At 38.5% G+C, this 14,875-nt stretch overlaps 1 protein-coding gene across 6 annotated transcripts in view; it reads left to right on the forward strand.

The window, feature by feature from the left end:
• Positions 1-14,875, forward strand: part of SCMH1 (Scm polycomb group protein homolog 1) — a 120,397-nt gene that overhangs the window by 45,421 nt on the left and 60,101 nt on the right. For all 6 annotated transcript variants that reach the window (XM_036747106.1, XM_036747111.1, XM_036747110.1 and 3 more), the window contains one exon: positions 953-1,196. In XM_036747106.1, coding sequence (XP_036603001.1) covers positions 953-1,196 — 244 coding nt within the window. The remainder of the gene's footprint in view (positions 1-952; positions 1,197-14,875) is intronic.

Here is a 14,875-nt window from a genome sequence, read left to right on the forward strand (position 1 = left end):
GTTAGAATTTCCGGACTTAGTTTAAGCTAACAAATAAGTGCTTACTTACTATGTGAGAGCTTCCACAAAGCACTGAGGTGCCCAAGGGAGAGTGAGTTAGGTACGAAGGAGAGATTCAAGCACAAAGTATCCTGAGCAGGTTGAGGGAAGAGAGAGACATCTTATCTGCAGGCTGAGAGAGAGTTAAAGGGAAGGGGTGGTTTTTGAGTTAGGCCTCGACACCAGATAGAGGGCAAGAGTCCCTTCCAGGTGAGTGGGGGTGGGGTGGGCAGGGGGCAAGGAACAGTGAAGAGGGACAAAGGCAAGGGAACTAGAGAAGGTAACAGCAGAACATGGAAGAGAAGGTAGTCCAATTTGGCTGAAACATAGTGTACATGGAGGACAGTAGTATGAAATAAAGCTGGACAGGCAGGTTAGAACCATATTGTTCTTCAAATGCCTGAGTCACAGGAGCTTATTCTTTATTTGGAAGGCAGTAGTGAATCACTAAAGCTTTACATTTAGAAGAGTGGTCATGGTAGTATGTGAAGGAAGATGACTCAGGCACTGTGCACTAACTTACGCTTTGACCCTGAGGCAATCGCTTTACTTCACCGGATTTTAATCTCATCTGCAAAATGATTATTAAGTCCTGGGCCCTATCTACCTCACAGTGCTGTTGGGACAACCAAATGAAACAGTAGCTCTGAAAACAATGTGGAAACTTTTAAGAGGCATACACGTGCCAGATGTGGAGAATCTGTGCTAGGTTACTGCCAGGTAAACAGTGGAACCTACTCCTGACATGTGATGAGTTAGGGTGCTAATGTTGCCCTTTTACACTAAATGCACTTTATAAATCTCACATGACAGTTACCTGAAAACTAGCCACTAAGTGAAGTAGATACAATTGCTTAGCTTACACACCTGTTATTTCCCTTTCTGTGTCTGTGTATTTACCTTCCTCATTTAGGAACCACCATCTCCCTCTCACAACTTCTTTAAGTTGGGAATGAAACTTGAAGCTGTGGATAGAAAGAACCCACATTTCATCTGTCCAGCCACCATTGGGGAAGTCCGAGGCTCTGAGGTCCTTGTCACGTTTGATGGGTGGCGGGGTGCCTTCGACTACTGGTGTCGCTATGACTCCAGGGACATCTTTCCCGTGGGCTGGTGCTCTCTGACAGGAGATAACCTACAGCCCCCTGGCACAAAAGGTAAGAACTGCCCAGGGCATGCTGTCCTTGCTGAGACTGAGATGCTAGAAAACTGAATTACAGATTTAGGTGGCCTCTTTTGTCTCCAGTGCACCCTCTGTGTCTTGGAAGACAAGGTAACATCTCAGGTTCACAAAAAGGAAGATGGACAGAAAAATCAAATTGAAGCCAGAAAGACCACAGCCTGTGCTGTAAGCTTTCTGGCTTGTTCAGAGGCAACAAACTTAGTGTCTTGCTCCATCACTTCTCTGCTGATATAACTTATAGTTTGAGTTACAGCAGCTTCATAGGTGCACCTCCTTAGCCACTTTACCTTGCCCATTGTGGCCAACGTCTCTATGTTCAGTATTCATAAACTTGAACTTGGGGCTGTTTCTAAGGCAGGATTTAAATAGCTGCTCTGACTTGAAGGAAATAATTATCATTATATAATCTCCCTATGTTTATGTAGTACTTTTAACATTTTCCAAAATACTGTTGAGGCTGTATGGAGGAGAATTAAGACTCCTGTCTGGGTTAGTGGCCTGTTCCCTAGCTTACTTGCCGTGACTTTGGACAAGTCCCTTCTATATATGCCTTAATTTCCCAGTATGTGAAAGGAGAGGGTTGGAATAGATGATCTCTAAGGTCCCTTACAGATCTAACCTATGAATTTATAAATCTAGACATCATGTTCTCCTTCCTGACCTCTAGGTTACTTTGGGAAGCCAGGCTCATTAGGAATGAGAGATTAAGATAGTGAAACATCCAGATTCAAGTGAACCAAAAGCTATCTTCTGTCTACTTTGCTGGGGAAAGTGAAGGGAAAATGAAAATACTAGATATAATAGGAAAGAGACTATTGACTTTCTTGGATTTTGGCTTAAGTACACATTTTAAAATATTTTGCTATAAACTTGAACAAAACTATCTGGATTAACTTAGAAGTTGGAGCAATTTGATTATGCTTTTCTGTTGTGTCTGTTGAGGCAGTGTTTGTGAAGGGTTGACCCCTGGGCATATGCTTCTGGACAGCACAGGGAGGCCCAAGACTCACATTCCTGCAGGTGCCCCACTGTCTGGAGACTGTGAAGAGTGAGAGTGGGGCTTAGACTACCTTTGGTCCCCAGGCTGTTAGTGCTCTCTCTGCCCTTCTTAGTTCAGTAAAACAGTCTCTCTCCATTACTTTCAGGAAACACCTACATCTTGGGGACAAGAAAACCTCTGTCCCCTTGAGAGTGCAGGGTCAATAAATCTCTGACCAACCAAAGCTCCCTGATGACCACGTGCTGGATGGCAGTAGTGGTGCTATGGGAGCCTGTTTGCACCAGGGCCATACTTTTAAGGTTAAAACAGGAACAGGTTATAATGTCCATTGGGCTCCCTTAGTCCCATTGGGCTGTTTAACTTCTTTTGCTGGAAAGGCTTTGCAGTTCTAACTGCTAGACTCCTGAAGCAGCCATGTATGGTTCTCCAGGTGGGGAGCAACTGAGTATATGGGGGAAAAAGACACCGTGTATTCAGTGCTTCCAGAGGGGTCTCTTCAGATATCTTTTTTTCCCTTTTGTCTTTTTCTATGTCTGCTGCACAGGGTAGATCCTATCTATTTTGCAGCTGTGCTTGGGTTTCCACCATAAGGTTCCCCAAAACAAAAGGCCCAGCCTTTCAGATCTGAGTGTAGACCTTTCTACAGATAGTATTTTGAGATCAAGGCCTTCAATCATCAGAGCAGCAGCTAGGCCATTTGTTTCAACAGTCCGCCTTGGTGCTGGCTTAGGAGAGAGTGACAAAATGTGGAAAAAATGTAGTTACTCAATTCAGCCGGATAAAACAAGATGTTCTCGTGTGTGTGTGTGTGTGAGTGTGAACATGCACATGTGTGCATGTATTTCCTTCTGTCATCCTATTGCTTTTTTTCCCTCTCATCTCCAGTTGTTCATTTGACTTTTTAACATTTGCAAGTTAAGCTGGGGGTTTTTCTAGTGCAGTAAATGTAGCTTCTGAGCCTTTCCTCTGACTCCACCTAAATAGCTGGTAACAAAAAATGTTAAACAAAATAAAATGTAGAAAACTATAAAAAGATGGGTGATATGAGCTTGTTTTCAAGTACCTGAAAAGTCGTCATGTGGAAGAGAAGCTTGTTTCTCTGTGGCTACAGAGGGCAGACCTAGGATGAATAGGAAAAAAGTTACAGGAAGGCAGTTTTCCAAAATAAGGAAGAACTTGCTAATAAAAAGAACTTTCTAACACTGGAATAGGCCTTTTATGAGGCAGTAAGCTTCTTGACTCTGAAAATGTTCAGAGGCAGGAAAACCTTGTTTGGGCTGCTGTACAGTTGATTCGTAACTCAGAATGTGTTGGATGATTTCTAAAGTCCCTTCTAGCTCCAGAGATCTGTGATTCTATGTAAAGAACCTATGTAGTCCCCCTGTTGACGTATGCAGGTTTTATTTAGCTTCTCAACTCCCGTGCTATGCTTATAGAAGGACAGAGGTCTTCTAGAAGCTAAATTTTGTTATCATTAATTAACATTAGAATTAATGCTAATCTCATTAGCATTAATAAAACTAATTATACTAGTCTTTGGGTGGGAAGCATGAAAATTGTAATAGTAAAGATCCAGGGGTCAGCTAGGTGGCACAATGGATAGAGCACCAGCCCTCAGGAGAATCTGAGTTCAAATCTAGACTCCGACACTTGACACTTACTAGCTGTGCAACCCTAGGCAAGTCACCTAACTTAATTGCCTTGCAAAAAAAAAAAAAAAAAGCTCCAATATCTCTACACCTAGCAAGCAAACCTTTAAAAAGGCCACATAGATAAACATGTTTATCCACAAAATGAGGTTCCTTCCCTTTTCTGGGACCCTGTATATACTAGAGAGACCTCATTTTTATAAATTTCAGTTAAATTCAATAAACATTTTTTAGTGCTTTCTACATCCCTAGCTTTAAGGTCGGTGCTATGGAGGATACAAAAGAAGTATGCAGCATAGTTCCTGCCCCTTGTGAGCTAACAGTCCCCAATCAAGAACATAAAAAGCCAGAACAAAGCTTTTTTTGTGTCCCAAGGAAGAGTTGAAAATTGCAGCTTCTGTATAGCTACCCACTGGGGGCTTTCAGTTTTCACTAATAACACATTGCTTAACTTAATACAAAGTAAATACATTTGATGCCTCTATCTCTTCACCTAATGAATTCTTACCTGTCGATTAAAGCTCCACTCAAATACTGCCTTTTCCATTAAGCCTTCCAACATGATGCTCTCCTTCTCGTCACTACCTTCATCAATAACAACCTTCTTTCTTATGTAGTATTTTATTTTCATCTCCCTAAATTCACTTATATGTTGTATATTATGAGTATCTTTGTTTGTGGTTTATTTACCTTTAGACTATACTTTATCAGGGCAGGAACTGTGATATATGATATAAAGTTTGCATTTAGCTAAAATGTTGAAATTTGTATAGGTATATGTGTGTCCAAGAGTGGTCCTTCTATGTGAGAAAAGTAGGATGAGCAAAGACTTGGAGGTAAGATTAAATATTTGGGGGTAAAAGGAGAAGACTAGCATGAGCAGCCAAGAGTTTTTGTGTTTAGAGTTAGTTGTGGAAGATAAAGTTGGACAGATAAAATGGAGATGAATTCTCGAAAGCTTTAAAAGTAGGAATGAGGATAATTCAACCATAGATGGTTACTGCCATCTTAGTTTTATAGTATGTCAAATGGTCAATGTGGTAGGAACTTATGTAGTAAATTTATCTCACTCTGGCCTAGGCAGAGGATACCAGCGATATATGGAGGGGAGTAAATTGCCATCTGTTAGCCAGAACCCTCCCATTTGGCAGCAGTGACTACCAGTGGCCTGAGAGCTGCTGCAAGAATGTGTTCAGCAGCTGCTGAACAGCCTCTTTTGGGGAGGGAGTTGACCCTTTGGCTGGGAGGGAGCCAGATTTCTAGTGGGGATAGTTTGCAAGGGGAAGAAGAGGGAGAATGCCTAGTTTCTGAATTTGGAACTTAGCTTTTACTTGTGGAGGGAGCTGTGCTGAGATGCTAATTCTCTCCACACATGACAACTCTAGGTTACCTTTCCTCAAAAAACACATGACTGAAATGGGCCTTTCTACTCCTACGCTTCACTCTTATAGGTGAGATGTAGCTAAGTGGAGGTACCAACCCATATATCCTCTTGGCTTAGGAGAAGCTGCTGGGAGAGATGCACATTGAGGTAATCACTCTTATTAGCCATATTTTTATCTGAGACTGAAGGAAGAGCCTGTGGTAGTCTCCTAATGTGTTTCACTCTCCTTTAAACTCTGCTGACTTCATGCTGTGTAGTTAATATCCCTGAATAGCTACTACATTAAAGGGGCTTCATACTGTTCTCCTGAGACCCTCATCTATTGGTCTCCAAACACTGACATTAAGAAGGGGTTCTTTGGAATGAGCAGTCCTTACTCTTCCTTTCTGAGTTTGCTTCTCTACCATTTGTTTTCACCTTTCAGTTTAATTGAACGAACAACTATTCAGTGTCTACTCTATGCAAAGCCCAGTGTATTTTACCTGCTCATTATTCTATTGCTTGGGTGACCATGCACACCAGCTGATTTCTGATGATGAGAAAGAAGAAATTGAGCTAAGAGAACTAAACAACTTTATCTCTTTTCTTTGGTAAGGCAATATTACCCCTTTCAGATAACTAGCCTTGTATGGCACAATATGGTGCTTAATAAATGTTTACTGGATTGGATAAGTTAGCCCAGTTTTCAGCGAAGTTAGTATAAACAAGATGTCAGTCAAAGACAAATGCCATTTTTTAAAAATGTATCACTTTGGAATGGCTCGAATTGATTAGAAAAGAGAAGGATATTTTTCCAGACTCTGCTGAATACTAAGAAAGTAAAAGAGTCACTGTAAGTCCAATACTTGAATATACAAATGTGTTCAAACTCTATACAAACATCTACTCGAGCTTTCATCCTAATAGCCTTCAGTAAGCATTTATATTAAGTACCACCTTCCATGTTTAAGGCACTGTACTTGGCACTGGCGCATTAAGACAAAACAAAAGGCAGTTCCGTCTTCTATCAGGGCTTCAGTGTGTACACAGATAAGCAAATACAAGATAATTTGAAAAGAACAGATCCCTGGTAACTAGGGGGATAAGCAAAGACCTCTTGTAGACGCTGGCACATGAGTTGGGCCTTACAAGACTCTAAGAAGCAAGGGTGCGGAGGGAGCGTACTCCAGTCATGTGGGACAGCCTACTCGAAGATACAGAGGTGGAAGGGAGAACAAATACCAAGTTTGGGTGACACAAAGCAGGCTGGTTTTGTGAAGGGCAGTAATTTCAAAGTAGACTAGGATGATAAGCTGGAGCCACACTATGAGAATAGGGTTTAAATGCCAAGCTGTGGAGTATCTATTTTATCTTAAAGAAATAAGGAACCACTGAATTTTTGAGCAGGGGAGTGACATGATCAAACCTCTGCTTTTGGAAGATAATTTTGTCAGCTGTGTGGAGAAAGGATTGAAAAAGGAAGAGAATGGAAGCAAGGAGACCAATTTGAAGACAGTTACTACAGTAGTCAAGGTGAGAGGTGATGAGGGCCTAAACTAGAAGAGAAAAAGGGATGGATACAAGAGCAGATAGGGAGAATTGATGACTTTTAGCAACTGATTAGATGGGGGGGGGCGGTGAAGAAGAATCAAAAATTGAGGATAACTCCAAGGTTGCTAACATGGGTGACTAGAAAGATAGTGGAACCCTCAAGAGGAATATCAGTTAATAAGCATTTATTAAGCTCTTTCTTCGTGTCAGATACAGAGCTGGAAATGCAAATGCAATAAGTGAAATAGTCCCTACTTGTAAGAAGCTTGTATTCTAAATGGAGGAAACAACAGGGACACATATAGTACGTATAAAGTTATATAAAAAATAAACGTAAAGAGAAGTGAATGCAAGTAGTTAAATACAAGGTAGTTTGAGAGAGAGGGCATTAACAGTTGAGGGGATCAGAAAAGGTTGTTTGTAGAAGGTGATACTTGAGCTGTGTCTTGAAGCAAGAGAGAGATTCTGTGAGGGACAGATGAAAAAGGAATGGATTGCAGGAATGATACTGTTTAGAAGAGGGATGAATTCCATTTGGGACACGTTGAGTTTTTGATGTCAGTACTGCTTCCACATGGAGCCATCCAGCTGACATTTGGTGATGTGGAACTATAACTTAGAAAGAGATTAAGGTTGGCTATACAGATTTAGGAATCATTTGCATAAAGATGACAGTTGAACTAATGGGAGCTAAGGAGATCACCAGTAGTAGAAAATGCAAAAGGAGAAAAGAAGATGACCTAGGGTTGAGCCATGATGGACGCTTATGGCTAAGAATTGGGATGTGATGGATGATCTAATAAAACGGACTAAAGAGGGATCATTTGGGTAGAATGAGAAGCAGAAAAGGAGCTTAGTAGCCTGGAACAACACAATTTTTCCAGTGGCAGTGTTGTTAGCAAGACTACAAGAGAATAGAAAGGGGAAGAAGTGAAAACAATGAGAGTAAATAACTTTTTCTAGAAGTTTGACCATAAAGAGAAAGAGGATAATAGGACATTAGCTTAATATGGTGGCTTAAGGGTCTAGTGAAGGGCTTTTTTAAGGATGGGAAGACCTGGGTTAGTGTGTGGTCATCTAGTGGGAAGACAGAAAAACCTTGTAATAGAAGTTTCAGAATGTTCTTTGGACTAAACTAAAGATAGCTTCAGAAAAAACAAAACTCCTAGAACTTACCATCCTTTCCTTTTGCAATTTGACATGAAGCTTTTAAAATGGCCTCCATTTTCATGAAAATCCACAAAGCTTCACTCGAGATTCTCCTTTGAGACCATGGACAGGTCATATGTCTACTTTGTGATCACTGCTCTGGGATCAGTGGGCAGGAGTAATTGTTTTAAAAATATGTATAATTAATTTACTTATTTTTAACTTTCAGCATTCACTTTCATAAGATTTTGAGCTTTAAATTTTCTCCCCTCCCCAAGACAACATGCAATCTGATATAGGTTCTACTTATACATTCATATTAAACATATTTTCATATTAGTCATGATGTAAAGAAGAATTAGAACTAATGGGAGGAACCACGAGGAAGAAGAAACAAAACAACAAAAGAAAAGAAGACCAAATAATATGGTTCCATCTGCACTCAGACTCCAAAATTCTTTTTCTGGATGTGGATAGCATTTTCCATCATGAATCTCTTGGAGTTGTCTGAGATCCTTGCATTGCTGAGAAGAGTTAAGTCTATCACAGTCAGTCATCATACAGTGTAGCTGTTACTGTATACAGTGTTTTCCTGGTTCTGCTCGTTTCACTCAGCATCAGTTCATATTAAGTCTTTCTAGGTTTTTCTGAGGTCTGCCCGTTCATCATTTCTTAATAGCATAGTAGTATTCCATTACATTAACTTACCACAACTTGTTCAGCCATTCCCCAATTGATGGACATCCCCTTAGTTTCCAATTCTTTGCCACCACAAAAAGAGCTGCTATAAATATTTTTTGTACTTGTGACTCCTTTTCCCATTTTTATGATCTCTTTGGGATACAAACCTAGAAGTGATATTGCTAGGTCAAAGGATATGCACAATTTTGTAGCCCCTTGGGCATAGTTCCAAATTGCTTTCCAGAATGGTTGCATCAGTTTACAACTCCACCAATAATGCATTAGCGTTCCAATTTTCCCACATCTTCTCCAGCATTTATCATTTTCCTGTTTTGTCATGTTAGTCAATCTGATAGGTATGATGTGGTGCCTCAGGGTTGTTTTAATTTGCATTTCTCTAATCAATTAATGATTTAGAGCCTTTTTTCATATGACTATAGATGGCTTTAATTTCTTCCTCTGAAAACTTCCTGTTCATATCCTTTGACCATTTATAATTTGGGGAATGACTCATATTCTTATAAATTCAATTCAGTTCTCTATATATTTTAGAAATGAGGCCTTTATCAGAGACACTGGCTGTAAAAATTGTTTCCCAGCTTTCTATTTTCCTTCTAATCGTGGTTTCAGTGGTTTTGTTTGTACAAAAACTTTTTAATTTAATGTAATCAAAATCATCAGTTTTGCATTTCATAATGTTCTCTATCTCTGGTCATAAATTCTTCCCTTCTCCATAGATCTGAAAGGTAAACTCTTCCTTGCTCTCCTAGTTTGCTTATAGTATCAGTCTTTATATCTAAATCATGTACCCATTTTGACTTTATCTTGGTATAGAGTATAAGATGTTGGCCTATGCCCAGGTTCTGCCATACTATTTTCCAGTTTCCCTAGCATTTTTGTTAATTTTATCAAACAGTAGATTACTACCATTATTGACTGTTGTGTCTTGTGTACCTAACCTACTCTACTGATCCACCACTTATTTCTTAGCCAGTACCAAGTAGCTTTGATGATTACTGCTTTATAAAATAATTTAAGATCTAGTACAGCTAGGCCACCTTCCCTTGCATTTCTTTTCATTAATTCCTTTGATATTCTGGACCTTTTCTTCTTCCAGATGAATTTTGTTATTGTTTTTTTCTAGCTGTACAAAATAAGCTTTGGTAGTTTGATTGATATGGCACTGAATAAGTGATTTAATTTAGGTAGAATTGTCATTTTTATTATATTAGCTTTGCCTACCCATGAGCAACTGATGTTTTTCCAGTTATTCAGATCTGACTTTATTTGTATGAAAAGTGTTTTGTAATTATGTTCATAAAGTTCCTGGGTTTGTTTTAACAGGCAGACTCCCAAATATTTTATAATGTCTACAGTAACTTTAAATGGGATTTCTCTTTCTATCCCTTGCTGTTGGGCTTTGTTAGTAACAGATAGAAATGCTGATGGTTTATGTGGGCTTATTTTATATCCTGCAACTTTGCTAAAGTTGTTTCTTATTTCAAGTAGCTTTTTACTTGATTGTCTAGGATTCTCTATGTGTACCATCACATCATCTGCAAAGAATGATAGCTTTGTTTCTTCTTTGCCTATATTAATTCCTTCAATTTCTTTTTTTCCCTCATTGCTAAAGCTAGCATTACTAGTACAATATTGAATAACAGTGGTACTAATGGACATTCTTGTTTCACCCCTGAACTGATTGGAAATGCTTCTAGCTTATCCCCATTACATATAATGCTTCCTGGTGGTTTTAGATAGATGCTACCTATCATTTTAAGGAAGACTCCATTTATTCCTATATTCTGTAGTGTTTTTAATAGGAAGGGGTATTGTATTTTGCCAAATGCTTTTTCTGCATCTATTGAGATTATCATATGATTTCTGTTAGTTTTGTTGTTGATATGGTCAATTATGCTGATAGTTTTCCTAATATTGAACCAGCCCTGCATTCCTGATATAAATCCTGGTCATAGTGTATTATCCTCAAGAAAAGTTGCTGTAATCTCTTTGCTAATATTTTATGTAAAATTTTCGCATCTATATTCATTGGGGAAATTGGTCTATAATTTTCTTTCTCTGTTTTGGCTCTTCCCAGTTTAGGTAACAGTACCATATTTGTATCATAAAAAGAATTTGATAGGACCCTTTCTTCACCTATTTTCCCAAATAGTTTATATAGTATTGGAATTTGTTGTTCTTTAAATGTTTGATAGAATTCACTTGTAAATCCATTTGGCCCTGAGGTTTTTTCTTAGGGAGTTCATTGATGGCTTGTTCAATTTCTTTTTTTCTGAAATGGTATTATTTAAGTATTTTATTTATTTTTGTAAATATTAATCCATTTCACTAAGATTGTCAAATTTATTGGCATACAGTTGTGCAAAATAGCTTCTAATTATTGTTTTGATTTTCTCTTCATTAGTGGTGAATTCGCCCTTTTCATTTTTGATGCTGGTAATTTGGTTTTCTTCTTTCTTTTTCTAAGTCAAATTAACCAGAGGTTTATCTATTTTATTGTTTTTTTTTTTCATAAAACCAACTCTTGTTTTACTTATTAGTTCAATAGTTTTTTTAATTTCAGTTTTATTAATCTTTCTTTTGGTTTTCAGAATTTCTAATTTGGTATGTAATTGGGAATTTTTAATTTGTTCTTTTTTCTAGCTTTTTTAGTTGCATGCCCACTTCATTGATCTCTTTTTTCTCTATTTTATTCATGTAAGCATTTAGAAATATAAAACTTTTCCTAAAAATCACTTTCACTGCATCCCATAAGTTTTGGTATATTGGCTCATTATTGTCATTCTCTTGGATGAAGTTATTGTTTCTATGATTTGTTCTTTGACCCATTCATTCTTTAGGATTAGATAATTTAGTTTCAATTAATTTTTAGTCCATCTTTCCATGGTCCTTTATTACATGTAATTTTTATTGCATCATAATCTGAGAAAGATGCATTTAATATGTCTGCCTTTCTGTATTAGATTGTGAGGTTTTTAATGCTCTAATACATGGTCATTTTTTGTATAAGTGCCATGTACTGCCTAGAAAATGGTATATTCCTTTCTATCCCCATTCAGTTTTCTCCAGAGGTCAACCATATTGAACTTTTCTAAAATTCTATTTATCTCCTTAACTTCTTTCTTGTTCCTTTTGTGGCTAGATTTATCTAATTCTGAGAGAGGGAGGCAGGAGTAATTTTTGAAAGGCTCTGATGACATGTAAGTACAGTTGGTATGGAGACTTCTAATCTGAGGACTTCAAGTATTTATAAACATTTAATACATTGATCTCTCTAAATCCCCTGAGATCAGACAACTGGTTATATTATAACCCTAGGCTGAGAAAAGTTGGAGCAGAGATAGAAACAATAAAGCCCAAATTGATCAATAAGTTAAAAGTACTGGCCTAATGGCTAGTCCAGTTTTTTCCACCTAGTGTTATGTATGTATGTGATAGAAAGTTCATTCTGTTTGACCTCTCCAACCTCAGTTTTAATATCTTTTGCTCATACAGAAATATACAAATTCCTCTACTTAGTACTTAAAGCCTTTCACAATCTGACTGCAGCCTGTTGTCCAGGCTGATTTTATATCATTCTTCTTCACACGCACCATGGTTCAACAAAACTAACTTACTTATTGTTACCTGAATCTGGCCTTCCATCTCCCATCTTTGTGCCTTTGCCCAGGCTGCCCCATGTTACTAGAATACACTCCTTCCTCACCTTCTTCTCTCAGAATCTTTAGCTTTCTGTGGGGCTTACATGCTACCTTCTACAGGAACCCTTGCCTCATCCCTCTAGTTAGAGCTTTCTCCTTCTTCAGATGTGTTTGCTTCTCCATGTATATGTTATGTCCCTGACTTGTGATAGAACATAAGCCCCTTGAAGGCAGGGACAGGTTTTCATTTTGTCCTATCTTTCACAAGGCCCAGTAGCATATACGTCATATACATAGGTCCATTTAATAAACCAGCAGTAGTTCAGCACAGTAGCCCAGTATGCATAACCTTGAAACCACAAATGCCTGGAGGAAGGAGTCCATTCCTCTCTGATCAGAACTTCAGGGAAAATGGGGAAACCTTTGACAGAAGATAGATTTAGAGTAGCACCTTGTACTTTTTAAGTTCCATGTGCTTATGCAACACAAATATAAAAAGACATATCAAAAAATTAAAGAATAGTGGAAAGAGATATGTTTTAAACTATGACTAAGGTAATAATTAACTAAACGAGGAATAGAAGTAAACATAAAAGACAAAGTAGATAATTCTTATGCATAAAATTTTTGAACTTTTGCACAAACAAAATCAGCGCACCTAGAATGAGACCAGAAACTTTCGAAAAAATCTTTGCATCAAACATGTTTGATAAAAATCCAGTATCTAAGATATGTAGGGATTTGACCCAAATACATAGAGCCAAGAGCCCATTTTTCATTAGATTTATGTTCAAAGGACATGAACAAATCATATTCAAGCAAAGAAATATAAACTCTCAATAACTCTATGAAAAGGTATTCCAAATCGCTAATTATAAGAGAAAAGTCACTTCAAACGCATCAAATTGGCAAAGATGATAAAAGAAATAGTCAATGTTGGAAGGGTTATAAGAATGGAGCTGTGAGTTAGTTCAGCTGTTCATACCCTTTTACTCAACATTCCCACAACTGGGCAAATATTCCAGGGAAGCTAACAACAATAATAATAGTAGATAACATTTATATAGCTCTTACTGTGTGCCAGGCACTGTGCTAAACACTTTACAATTATTATCTCAGCTGATCCTTACAACAGCCCTGAGAGGTAGGTGCTATTATCATCCCCATTTTACAGTTGAGGAAACTGAGGTTAAGCAACTTGTCCAGGATCATACAGCTAGTAGGTGTCTGAGGCTGGATTTGAATTCAGGTCTTCCTGACTCCAAGCCCAGCACTTTACCCACTGTGCCCCCTAGCTGCCCCACAATAATAAAATGGATCTAATAACAGAAAGGTCCTATGTATAACAGAACATTTGTAGCAACACAACAAAGTGTGTACCCATCAGTTGGGGAATAGCAAAACAAACGATGGAATACAGATATGACGAATATTATCACACCATGTTGTTGTTATTCAATTGTTTTATTCATATCCAATCCTTCATGACTCCATTTGGGGTTTTCTTGGCAAAGATACTAGAGTGGTTTGCCATTTCCTTCCCCAGCTCCTTTTACAGATGAGGAAACTGAGGCAAACAGGGCTAAGTGACTTGCTCAGGGTCACAAGGCTAGTAAGTGAGGCCAGATTTGAAATTGAGAAAATGAGTCTTCCTGACTCCAAGCCCAAAGTTCTGTCCATTGCTCACCTAGCTGCCTCTATTATCACACCATAAGAAATGACAAATAGGAATTCAGAGAAATATGAGAAGACTTGTGCAAAACCAATGCAAAACAAAACAAGCAGATCTAGGAAAAATATATATGCAGCCACAATAACGTAAGTGAAAATAACATGAGAAGACAGGCAAACTCAGACTTGTTTCAGTGACCACTTGATCTTAAAGCACTTGCCTCCTCTGGATGGGCATAGAATAGTGTGTGCCCTTTCAGAGGTAGCTGTTTTGTCCATCGGTTTCACTGAACCGTTTTTTCTCTGTTATAAAGGATTTTTCATTTTTGGAGGGGACAGTAAATTGAAAATAAATGTGATATGAATCCTTAGAACAGGTGAAGTGACTTGTGAGGATCTGCAGAGCAGGAATTCAGTTCCAGGTCTGGAGTTCTGGGCCTGGAGTCACGAAGAGCCATGTTCAGATCTAGCCTTAGACACTTACCAGCTCTGTGGCTTGGGCAAATCGCTCAACCTCTGTTTGTTTCAGTTTCCTCAAATGTAAAATGGGAATAATAGCAGTTCATGAGGATCAAATGAAATAGTTGTAAAGTGCCTGGCACACAGTAGGTGCTACATAAATGCTAGATACTATTAGCTAACCATTAGATCCAGCGTCTTTTCCTCCACACCAGCTCTGTTTCCTAGTTGTTCAGTCACGTCTGGTTCTTTGTAATTCCGTGGACTGTAAGCCCACCAGTGCTGTCTGTGGGATTTTCTCAGCACAGATATTGGAGTGGTTTGCCATTTCCTTTTCTAGGCAGTTAAGTGATTTGCCCAGGGTCACACAGCTAGTGAGTGTCTGAGGTCAGATATGAGCTCAGGTCTTCCTGACTCCAGGTCCAATGCACTATCCACTGAGTAACCTAGCTGCCTTCTCAGTTTCAC

This window comes from Trichosurus vulpecula, chromosome 2, assembly GCF_011100635.1.
Source record: "Trichosurus vulpecula isolate mTriVul1 chromosome 2, mTriVul1.pri, whole genome shotgun sequence".
Classification (NCBI taxonomy): Eukaryota; Metazoa; Chordata; class Mammalia; order Diprotodontia; family Phalangeridae; genus Trichosurus; species Trichosurus vulpecula.